At 32.5% G+C, this 12,700-nt stretch overlaps 1 protein-coding gene across 2 annotated transcripts; it reads right to left on the bottom strand.

Annotated features, from left to right (window-relative positions):
• Positions 1 to 1,291: 1,291 nt before the first annotated feature.
• LOC132750493 (uncharacterized) lies at positions 1,292 to 9,846 on the bottom strand. 2 transcript variants are annotated; one of them, XM_060740488.1, is made up of 7 exons: positions 7,766 to 9,846; positions 7,236 to 7,392; positions 5,534 to 6,934; positions 4,756 to 5,178; positions 3,094 to 4,470; positions 2,314 to 2,508; positions 1,292 to 2,186 (listed from the first exon to the last, which is right to left on the bottom strand). In XM_060740488.1, exons 1-7 carry the CDS (start codon positions 7,865 to 7,867, stop codon positions 1,360 to 1,362), a joined length of 4,482 nt encoding a protein of 1,493 aa, XP_060596471.1. In that variant the 5' UTR covers positions 7,868 to 9,846; the 3' UTR covers positions 1,292 to 1,359. The 2 variants fall into 2 exon arrangements, with proteins under 2 accessions (XP_060596471.1, XP_060596472.1); XM_060740489.1 differs by having other exon boundaries at positions 4,330 to 4,470.
• Between the last annotated feature and the right edge of the window lie 2,854 nt (positions 9,847 to 12,700).

Here is a 12,700-nt window from a genome sequence, read left to right as displayed (position 1 = left end):
CAAAGTTTGTGCAACGTATAAATATCCACTCATACAGTATTTAGCACAGAGAAACGCGCGTAAAACCTTAAAGAAAATAAATAATATAAAACCATGAAGTAGTTATTACAAATAAAATTAGACGAAAAGACCTCTATGAGGCTGTGACCACGTTTGAAATAGATTTTTAAATTAGTACTCAATTTAACTGTTCAATAAAAAAGAAATCTTATAAAAGATATATGTTGCTGGATGATGATATTAACAAAATTTTATAAGGGAAAATTGAATTGCAAAATTACGCAGTTCATTTGAAATTAAAAACAAATCTTGTTAACCCAATGTGTAAAATATACAGCAAAGATTTTTACCCAGTAACCAGCAAGAAAGTGACAAGTCAAAAAGTCAAAACACCTAACTGAAAGTCATAAAATCAATGGCTTGACATTCACATATTACATGTTCCTCGCCGCCCTTGTGTCCACTCCGGGTTTTTGTTTGGTGCCTTCTGTGTGCCTTACTTTGGTGTGTCGGGGTGGCTGCATCCTGTGAACGTTGCCTTTGATCTTTGTTCTTGTTTTGTTTTTACTCCCAAAATGCAAAATTGTCCATTATTGTGTTTTTAAAGTCAACAGGTCAACAAATTTCTTTTGAAATTATTTTCATCAAACATGTAGACACAATCTATTTAGAAGACTGTTATCAAAGTGATCTTTTTTGGGCATGAAAATTTTACTTAATTATATCAATCTTGATCCCGGAAGGTAACGCATTAAGCTTACAGTCATTATATATCTTTTATATCGTTTATCTATGTATACAACTTGAATATTTTTCTATAATCATGTCATCAAAGCTTTTAGGAAAGAATGATTAATCGATGAGCTTATAAAGAGATAAATCATCGCACTTGTTTCACAAGGTTTGACTTGTTTTATCCGAACCCATTTTAAATTTGCATTAACTGAAATATAATATTGAGTGAAAAGATTTACTTTTGCAGCTACGATGGAAAGTCAGTCCGTAGACCATGAAAATTGAAATTATGTAAATGATTTTAAAATTAACACAAATGGGAGACCGAATCGCCCTTGATCAAATGCGGTGTTTAGACATGCTTTATAAATAAACATTTTCTTGTAAGATTTGCATTTAAAACGTTTCTTTCTCGGATGAAATATACGCGTGATACGATATTTCTGATCAGAAATCCTTATAAATGCCAGATTAAAGAATAAATGTCAAATATATGCTGCCTGTAATTTGATTCAGCCCTCGTAGTAAAATATTTTTTACAATCCTGGCCTTCAAAATGTTCACCATAATGTTTGGTCAGGATACGAGTTTCAGTGTTTCAGTCAGAAGGGATCACTTTTTCACTTAGCTCGCTTGTGCATTTTTGTTTGTAACTGTTCCCCCGTTATCAACATAATTGTTTTCAATTTCTGCTTTATAAACCTCATTTGACGAGCTGATATTTTCAGCTTGATTCTTTTCGTAAACGTCAGATTGGGAATCTGATTGGGCGTGCAGCAATTCCTTACACCTCTCACACATAGCTTCTTTCTTTGTGTGAACATTTCCATCGTTCAAATGAAAATCGCTTGCTTTAGGTCCAAAAGTACAATCACCATCATTCCTTTTTGATATATTGCCATTTAAACTCCCTCTTATTCCAGAAATGTTTATGTTTGGATTTGTTGTTGTGACATTGGCACCACACACGCAGCACGCGGAGTGTATTTCTGTGAAATGATCCCATCTGATGTGTTTTTCCATACTTGCTTCCATACAAAATTTTTTGCCACAAAACAAACAAGAAAATCGCCTAGGTCTTTTCGAGTGGAATATTGACCGATTCTCCATTACATATTTTCTCGTAACGCGTTTCCTTTTCTTTGGGTTATTTTTCCCTACCGGAGCAGAAATATTTAAATGCATTTTATCAAAGCCTTTACCTTGGCAAAGGTTTTCGAAAATAGAGAGTTTTTCTTCTTCTTCTTGCTTTCTTATTTCTTTATGAGCTTCTTGCACTTCAATATCTCTTGGATTCATATTCTCACTTCCTTCTGATATAAAATCAATTTCATGTTCATCCTTTTTATGCAGTATTATTTGCCCAGTATGAATGGTCATGTGGTCTGATAATGTTGATTTACATTGAAATGTCCTGTCGCATGTATCACATGTGTAGTTTGTATGAAGACCTAAAATAAAAGTAAAGTAAAACATATGTTAAACTATTGCGATACTTTCTTATATGGATTAGAAAATGATATTATACGAATTCAATATCATTCTCGTTTACATGCAAAGCTCAAGATAAATACTCACTGTCGAGAAAATGCGAATTTAACGTTTCTATCTGATGTTCATCTTTATTTTTGACGATAATCACGTCATTCATTTTGTCATAATCTGTTCTTTGTCGTTCCATGTTTGAATCAATTTTTGTAGTGTTTAAATCTATTTCGCTTTGACTCTCTTTTCCAAAAGACTCTAAAGTGTGATTAGAAACGTTTTCAATATCTGAAAAAGAGCGATCATTAAAATGTTAAAATCATTCTGGAAACATGTAAATAATAATTATCAAAATAATATAGACAAAAACAGAATCCCTAAAGAAAGTCCAACACGCCAAAATTGAAAATGTTGCAGTCTCGAAGTTTATACCTCCAAAGTTTCGAGGGGATAAACCTCTCTTTATCAAGGAGTTTCTGTTTATATTTATAAATCACATTTTTATCTTCTTGTCTTACATTATGTTTTATTATGGTTGATTTTAAGAAAATCTTTCAAACCATTTTCACTTTTCCAGTGCTTCATATATTTAAATAATATGGACAATATATCGATAAACTTATTGAGAAAAAATATTGAAATGTTCTGTTTGACGCAAATTGTCATTTCAAAAATGGGACGCTACATGAAAAAATATTCTATAGCAATTTCTGCAATTGCAACCGATAATTAAATATACTAAAATGCATAAAAATAAGGTGTATCAAACTAATTTGGTATTATATTCTTGAAGGAGTTCTTGTGTCAGCTACATTTTAAAAAATGTATTACATTAATCCTTTACAGACGTGACTTTATTCTACATTTTCTCACCATTATAATTAACCGTTTGTTCTATTTCTGATTCCTCTCCTGAAACAGATGATGAGTCTGATTTAGAATAGCATGGTAATGATGCGTTGGGTGATGACAAACTTTGTGATGTTAACAATGTTGGTGATATATTTGATGTCGACTTTGGGACAGTGACTAAGGATGGTGTCTTCATAAGTAGGGAAAAGTTCGATGCTGATGATAATGAAGATGTTACTGATGATATTGTTTCAGTCAATGATGGTAATGTAACTGAAATAGATTTGGTTTTGGACACATATTCTATGTCATATAAGTTCTTGACTAGATCATATTGACTACATGATTCCTCGGTACCATGCTTTCCTGATTGAACTTTATCATTGTGATATTCTTCTTCAAATGATTCTTTATTTTGATTTGTTATTTTATCGGAGCTGCTTTTGTCACTTTTAAGTGCATCAATGTTGGAATTATTTATAGCCAGTTGGTTTTTAAGAGCAGATGAAGCTCCAAACTGTCCAGTATCCATCTTCGATTCACCATTGTCAAAGCCAGTTTTGCTCTCATTGCACTTATTTGTATCCATTATTTGATTTTCAATACACATTGGTTGAACAGGGAATGTAGTATTTTCAAACGGTTTGCCAAAAGTTTCAAATATATTTACTGCATATGATTTCTTTTTGTGGGTGTGGCGAGATGTGATACATGCATAATCTTTATTTTCATCCGTGTAGGCATTCTTTTTAACACTCAAGCTTTTGATTGATTCATCATCATGATCATCTTTTCCTTTGCGTTCTTTTGTATATGTTTGTGCGCAATTTGATTGATATTGAGTATTACTCATTATTGGCATATTATTGGCATTATCACCCATAGTACCATTATTCTCTTTCAGTTCCAATGTCTCTACTTTTTGTGCCTTAGTATACTCACATTCCATATCAATTTCTGTACATGAACTATGATTTTGTCCATCATTTAAAACTTGTTTTTCCCTTAGATGATCAGCATGTGTGGGTTCTTTTGTCGGATCACGCATTTGTTTCAACCCATTTATTACCTTTGCTTGTGCAATAGAGTCGTACCTTTGGTCTTCATCAGACATCTCATCTTGCTGAAAATGAATCTTTTTCATCAGAATACCTGACTTTGACTTAGTTGAATTATTATAGTTTACTACATCTTTTATTGAGTTCCTTTCATTATCAAGTGAGAGTTTAGTGAATATTGGAGGGAGAATGAGATTACCACTACGTCTTATATCGGAATCTCCAAAACTGGTCTCAGCTTGATTATCGGTGCAACATCGTGACCTTGACACTTCTCTATCTTCATCGTCCATGTCATTCTTGTATTTTTCGCTGATTCGCCGTTTTCTAGAGGTATTTCCTGCAAGTCATGTTAAAAATACGTTTACTGTAAACTATCGTTTCTTTTACCCTTGCATTTAGAATTTTCATTAAACATTTATATAGGTATAAAAGAGTTGATGACAAAAGAAGTAAATTTAGGAAGATTAAAATTCTTTTCAATTTGTTAAATTCTTTTCGTAACTTTCATTTAATAAATTTGATAAATGTACATTTTACCTAAAGCAAATCTTCTTTAAATATTTAAGTAACAATTTGATCATAATCTATAAAATGGTATGTTTTACTGATTTATGTTGCTTACTTTTCCGTTGCTTGTGTTCCTTTTTCCTTCCGTTCGACGTAAATTCAGCATTACCTGATGCCTTCTTCTTTAGAAGGTACCTTCTTCTTTTATTCTTTATAACCTCTATCTTGCTATTTGTTACATCAGGAAAGCAAGGTGCTGATTTATTTTTCTTAAATTTATCGAATTTATTTTTTTCTGGCTCATCGATCTTGCCTTCTTGAGGCTCATCGATCTTGCCTCCTTGTGACTGTATATTGATTGTAGCACAAAGTTGTTTTTCTGTAGCCTCAAACGGTCCATTTGAATACAACTTTGAAATACATGACTTTTCAGGACATAATCTTATGTTGCGATCCTTGCCATCTCTAGAAGAAGTAATTTGGAGAGTAAACTCGTCGCAACCACTTGAGGACTTTGCTGCTTTTTCATTACATGTCTCTAAAAAGTGCAAAAAAACATTAACAACATTATATGAACGCAATATTTGGGTTTCAATGTAATGAGCCCTATCACAACAGGAACACTTCAATGGACAAAACCGTTCATTGTGTGAAGGAAATTTTTCAAAATAAGGACTGACTGAATAACAAACAGTATACATATCGATCAATTGGCGCGGCTGGGCTGGCTGGTAGAATCAGTTGTCGCCAGCAAGCCAATGGTTAAAACCTTTTAGTTCAATTGTTTAGATGACTATAAGCTTATAAGCACACTCTCAAAAAAAAAGTTAATAGTTTTAATAAAGTAAGAACAAATTCATACGCTTTGTATCATAAAAAAGGTCTATACTTACTTTTTGTATGTTTAACAAGCACTTTCTCTTTGTTCTGCCTCACGTTATCTGATTGTTTCATTTGGTCAAAACTGTTTTTGAATACAAAAACACTGCCTGGTTCTATTGCAACAATTTCAGGTTCTGATTCTGAATTACATTCATGTGAACTAAGTGATGTCTTTAGCGTCTTTTCACTATACACCATTCCATGTCCAGACGGTACATTAATATATTTTTTCAAAAGTATATCTTTAATCCATGCTTGATTAGTTGTTTTCTTATCTTCGATATTGTTCTCAGGATTTCCTTCTGATTCAGCTTCGTCAGTTTCAGAGTAAGAAGTGTCGACTGGAGACTCACCTAAACTAATTGTTTGATCAATGCTTCCTTTTTTCAATGATAGTCTTGCTTTGGCAAGCTTCAGAGCCTTATCTACCTCTTGTTTTCTTAAAAGGGATCTAGAACTTCGCAGCTTGGACGTATAAGATGAAGTTTTGTGTTCGTCTGTAGCATTTTTTAATTTGGTCAGTTCATATGACCCTTTACTGTCTTCTTTAGAATCCAAACTTGTGCTTCTTCTATGGATATTCGAATTCGTCATCGAACTCTTATTTCCTCTCTTATGTATATTTGATTTATTTTGGATATTTTCGACAGAGTTTTGCAAATGTAACTTTTCAATTACTTCTTGCATGTCGGGTCTCGATTTACTACTTTTGATATTTGATGATTCCGTCTTTTCGTTGTGATCTTTGATCATAGGTTCTTTTGTCTTTATACTTGATGTAAATACAAAATTTTGCCATTCTTTAGTGTGCGTATACTTATTTGTGTCGTTTTTATTTTCACGTTCTGAATTTATATCATTGTCACTTGAGTTAACATTTGTTTTTTCTTCAGAATGTTCTACCTTTCCTTTTAAAGGATGGCCGAAGTCATTGAGATTTGATACGGGTAAATTGTTTGAAGTTATTGAATTACATTGATCTGTTTTAATCGACGGTGGAACATTTGGCTTTACTTTAGACACATGGAAATTGGCATGTGTCTCAAATGTGTCACTGCTAGACTCTTGATCATTGAAATCTCCATCATTAGACCAACTAGTTGAAGGAATATTAAATGCAGACTTTCCAAAGACGTGGTTTCTTACCTCCCCTTGATAGTTGTTGAATTGTTTTCTTCCCGAATGTTTTTGGAATACATAAGGTTCAAATCTAATATGAGGCGATGATGTCCGTGATTTTAAAGATGATGAATTTGGTGTTACTTTATCAATTATGTTCAGTCCTGTTGGTATGTAACACTTAGTTGCTGTGTATATTTCGTTCTCATCTAAACCATTATTTGGAAAGGATGTTTCTTGACAAAAAGATTCATTTTCTTGACGTTGTAATTCAAGTTTCTTTTCATAGTGATCTGAAACAAAATGTGATGGCATATTTTCTTGAATAAAAATGTAGTCGTTAGGTGTCCAGGCTTATGTCAGCAATATTTGAGATATCTAACAATTTAAAATGAAAAAAACAAACATGCGAGAGAGAGATCAAAATAGTTATTTTTATTTTATGTTAAGGTTTTGTGTATAAGTGAGTTAAATTGGCATATGTTTATCTATGCCTAGTTTTTGTTTCCGTACATGTTCATCTTTGGTAGAAGTTGTTTTTTTTTTCAATAACACAAACAAGATCTATCCATATCTGAAAATAATCTTACTTACTTTGCAAACAAAATCCAAGAAATTGTAGTTTTATATCCTCGTGATTCTTCAGAAAATCTTTACCAGTTTCAGAACCAAGATGGCTGAGGGTGCCATCAGACACGCTCGCTGTCAGAAATATCGATTCGTCGTCAGTGTTTGCTGCCAATTGCTCTACCTGAATTATTAAAATATATTGCTTAACAATATTTTAGCGTCATCATCAACTTGACAAAAGCTCAGGCCGAAAAATTAACTTTAATACTCGTTTTTTATATAGTTGAATTCTGCATAAGCCGGTGGTAGTGTGCGTTGTGTGGTCGGTAGCTTGCATTTTTCAGTACCATTCATAAACAGGCTCAATCAGACCGAGCCTTCAACATTTCCAATGTTTTCGTTAAAGGATTTCTTAAGGGATTCCGTTTTTCTCCATTTTGTTAAAGGTTTCATATGTTCGGGAGATTATTGCAGATTACTTTACTATTGACACCAAAAAAAAAACTAAATAATTCTTTGCTTATTTTAAAGAAGTGAATGAAACTTATACATACCAAATGATGAATCTGACATCTTATAACCGACTTCAAAATACTTTTGTATCCGAGAATCCCCATATTGACGTCATTAAGATGTGATGTCATTATCTTCTTCATCCATGCCTAAAAGTGTAGTCGTCGTCTGTAAATTAAAGGTAAAAAGACTACTAGTTAAAGAATCACGCAGAATAGAATACCCCTATCAATTAACTCAAAGATCAACAAAATATCTTTTAAAATAGATGCACTTCACAAATATAATATGAATAAGTTATAAGTAATTTATATGCAAGTTTCAATTAGATAAACGTATAATGAAAAAGTATACAGTGTTAAAACATACTGTTCTAAAAAAGCAATCAGACAAATAGTCCAAAATTTCATATAAAAATCCTTTCCTCTTCAAGCTAGAACCATGCCAAAAAGGATTAAGTCGGCATTAGAACGAAATCAAAACATGGTTCCGATAGTGATCGTTTATGTTTACAAATATGTTTCATATCTTAAAGTCAGTTCGATTTTTATTTAAATCAATAACATATGGCAAGTACTAGAACACATGTGTTGTCATAATATTTTGTGCCTGATTGATTAAACACCAATCTGATTAAAATCAGCTCCTAATTACAGCTACGCATTAGGATCTGACTACTACCAATAGGTTATTACCTTGTCGATACCTTTCAAACAGCCCATCATGGTCGAGCTTTTCACAAATTTTGAGTGGTTAAGGTCGTTGACATCAAAGTACTTGCCCCTCACCGCTATGCGTTTGGGACTTTGGATTTGTTCATGTGAGAAAGCTATCCAGCTAGTTTACGGAACGTTGGGGGTTCCACTCAGGTACTTCTTCGTGCCTGAAAAAAAATGCACATATGGTCTTCCTCCACCATTTAAGCTGGAACGTCGCCATATGACCTATACTGTGTCGGTGTGACATAAAACCCAATCAAATAAACATTACACTTAATTGTTATTTCTGTTGTTTTATGCTTTTTAACACATGTTTTGGTCATATCTCAAAATTATAGTTACAGAAAGGTGAAAAGCCTACTATATGTTAGCCAAACAATGTGGAACACGGGAAATCGTCTTTTCGGCGACTGAGGCGCATTCCGGCGGGATTTCGCTGCATCATTCATTAACATCAATAAAAAGAACTTGAATTCCACAACTTAATTAATTCAAGTCCAACGAATATCAATATCATTCCGATTTTTTTCTGTCTCACGCTATTTTTTGAATTGTCGCTGCCATTTTGCAGTCTGATACCTGTGTTGAAATACGCGATGTGATTGGACGAGCCAAATTGAATTATTTTTTAGGGTTGTAGTAGGGGTCCAGGGGCAGATAGGGGTGTCCAAACACTGATACTGCCATCTGTGGTAATTACAACCAATTAACCCCACGAGTGACCGACTGACTACTTACCCAACATGGTCTAGAACTTAATAAGTGGTTACATGCTGGACAAATGACCATTAAACTCAATGTCCGATATCATTTTTTTCACAGAGAAATTTCTCTACGTATAGGCTATAACCATCAATTAGGTCGGTAAACAGACTTTGTAATGGTTTTGATAAATCAACAGATATTCATAAGGTTGGGTACATTTTATTTAATTCAGACATAGCAAAAGTAAGGGCCAAAACTTGCTTTAACATCCTAAATAAAAGATAACTTGTTTTATATCATTAGTAACCGTAACAAAAACACTGCATATGTGATATAATGTCCTAGTGTCTTTAAAACCCCTGTAGTATGTTATTTTAATATTATATGTAATGTTAAAGTACAATGCCTAAGGTTTCCTTGTTAATTTGATCAATCACACACCATTGTTTTACATCCATGATTTAAACTGTGGAACATTTTGGCATATTATTATATTTAAATCCTTTTACATTTTATTTGAATTTTCGATAGGATTAGCAAGGATAATTTTAGTGATCTTACCTGAATCATATGTATATAAAAGAGAAATACAAATGTATCATGTTGTGTAAGAAAAGTGTGTAGCTAAGGGAGACAAATCTGCATTGCATAAAATACTCCTGTTTTATAGTCTGGAGAGTTGTCACCCTTAAAAGTAAAAAACCCAGTTTCCTCTAATTCTATTTTAGAATGGCTATACATGTTCTTTAATGTTTAATTGTATTGTGTAATTTTAATTATATATATGTATGTTTTACATGTCTAATAAACAATAAATAAATAAATAAATAAAATATTAAAATAACATTCATTCAATTTCCTTTTTACACATAATTTACAAATAAACACTGCATTTTAAAAGATATCGGAGAATAAGAAGAACGAATATCAAAGAATATTTTATTCCAAATATTTGCACCATTGTAACACAAAGTCTTTTTACCACAGTCTGTGCGGTGTTTTGGTATAACTATGTCATTATGTAATGCAGATCTTAAATTGCATTACTAAAACGGTGCTTTCCCTTTTGAGTTTAGCGGGCGGACGTAAAGCTTCGTCTAAGTCCATATAAATATAAAAAAAAAAACATTTCATATAAACAAATAAATATTTTTACCTGTATATTGCTGTATCCATAACCATTCCTTTCCTTATAACTTGCGTGAATATTGAAATGTGCTGTGGTTAAAGCTGTTCCACTGATCAATACCCTAGATACGATCTTTGAAACTTCGTAGAAATTTTTTTTTTAGATTTATACGTGTAACACGTTGTCATTTATTGATATTTCAATAACGATCTTCGAATCATTGTTCTAGCATTAGGATAACCTCGAATCATTTTACCATGTGACTTAAATATGAGGTCTTCACTCTGCGACGGCCGGTACGGACGCAGACTTTTGGCTTCTTTGAACTTGTATTTATAAGATCATACCTTTAGACCACTCACTGAAAATGTATTAGAAGTATTAAAAGTTGGTTCAATTTTTTTACATTGAAAACTTTCACTAAATCTGTATATATGAGTATGTTTTGATGATGATGTTGTTGATGATGATGATGATGATGAAATTGATGATGATGGTGAAATTGATCTGGATCCATGCTGGTCGCAAACCCAGTATGTTGGTTTTGTCGTGACGCGGCTCATATTATTTTTCTATAATTATACCAATTGCCAACATAACAAAATAAGTTTAAAAAATATCCATATGGCAAATGAATACATTGTATTTTTGATAACTGAAACAAGATACCAAACAAAAATGAAATAAAAAGTTTTGACAAAAAAAGACATCATGGGCCTTTAAGGGTTTCAACTCCTACTTCTAAAGTTATGCATTGAAAAAATATGTAACAGTGTCCCCATTGAATGTTAACAAAAAGTACACACTGTAGTACTGTCTGCTAATTATTTACGATTTACGTTCAATGCGGCGGTAAACCACATACCTTGCATACATATTAAACAAATAAACACAAAAAGTATGGTTATCCGAAGGTCGTTTGATAGGAATTTCTTTTCTTTAATAGAGTATATATCCATGATTTTATAAGGTCGTAATTATAGTGTAAAATAATTTTTGTAACATGAGAAAAAAAGTAAATATCAAAGAGTCTTTGTCGGTTTGAAAAAAAAATGCTATCATTAAAAAATATGTTGAATTAAGAGTCAATTTTGAAAAGCAATGGATAGATTCCTTCTCTCACCTTTTATTTGAATAGCCCTATATTTAAACATTCAAAGTTAACAGTCAATGAAAATACGGAATATATTTGAAATAAACATACATATATGTTTTCGGGTGGTGTGAAAGTGAAATTGGATAACTTTTTTGTGTGTGATAAGTAACTGTTGTTTTTCTTAATGACAAAGATCTGGAGGTATTTTGTTGTACTGTTAGATACTTGCATGGCATTTGGGGATTTTCTTGCAGGTCGTTTCTTAAATATTTTTTAAAGGGACTCCACTGAGGTTTTTTTCTTTTACATGATGGGACTGAACATAGTTTTTTTGAGATTAATGTTCCATTAGATATATAACTAGACTGCAAAATATCAGATCATTCACTCACTCTGCTTTTCCAGAATAATTATTCTTATAGTGAAAAATGATCCAAAATTGAAGAGCGTTGCACCGCTTTTCACTTTTTATCTAACTTTGGCTAAGAATAACATAAAAATACATTTTTTTAAATTTAATTCTGAGTATATATCTTAATTATCTTTTGTATATCTTTTTTGCTTGAAGTAAACCAGTTGATTTATGTAAGAACTTTTTTAGTTTTTTTTACCTCGTGGAGTCCATTTAATTGACGTTTTATTGAATGCACATCTAGTTTCAAATGTAGTTTCATTTTATTATCGTCAACGTGACTAAAATGCGACGTTTCCAAAGGAACAAACTGTATTTGTTTCTCGTAACCTTGATTGCGACATTCATATTTATCCAAAATATACTGAAATACATAAGAGATGTAGGAAACCAGCTTAAGTACGTTGAAGACAGCAATCAATGGCTCTTCGATAAATCGCTTGTTAACAGCAAAGCCCTCAAATGGAATTTTAATCATGGTATCACATTAGAAGATTCTATTTCTTACCGGAAGCAGGTGTACCATGCTAATTATAGACCTCGGAGAAACGTAGCTGATGTTGACTGCAAGAAAATAGTTCTCAATAATCGAAATGAAATTTCAAAAGCAAAACGTGCAATGGTTTATACACAAGATACAAGAGAGAGAGATAGTCCTGAAGATTTTGTAGGAAAAACTGAGAACTGTGAAGCGTTTAGAGAATCCAGGGGATACATTGAACATCCTTTATCGCAGATGGAACTAGACTTCCCGCTTGCATTTTCAATCATGACTTACAGAGATATGGATCAATCTGAAAGATTACTACGCGCCATATATAGGCCTCATAATTATTATTGCGTTCATCTTGATGCAAAAATAAGTGAGAGAGAAAAGAACGCATTCAGAAAGATTGTCGGCTGTTTTGAAAACGT

The sequence above is a fragment of the Ruditapes philippinarum genome, unplaced genomic scaffold, assembly GCF_026571515.1.
Source record: "Ruditapes philippinarum isolate M1 unplaced genomic scaffold, ASM2657151v2 ctg7016_1_1_1_1, whole genome shotgun sequence".
Taxonomy (NCBI): Eukaryota; Metazoa; Mollusca; class Bivalvia; order Venerida; family Veneridae; genus Ruditapes; species Ruditapes philippinarum.
This window is presented reverse-complemented; position numbering and strand designations above follow the sequence as displayed.

What these genes read in the sequence shown, in the direction of transcription:
- LOC132750493 (XM_060740488.1), bottom strand. Translation starts at nt 7,867, where the DNA reads ATGAAGAAGATAATGACATCACATCTTAATGACGTCAATATGGGGATT. An exon ending in TCTTGGATTTTGTTTGCAAA is followed by an intron (nt 6,935 to 7,235) that starts GTAAGTAAGATT and finishes ATTTTGTTTCAG; the next exon opens with ATCACTATGAAAAGAAACTT. An exon ending in ACAAACGGTTAATTATAATG is followed by an intron (nt 2,509 to 3,093) that starts GTGAGAAAATGT and finishes GCTCTTTTTCAG; the next exon opens with ATATTGAAAACGTTTCTAAT.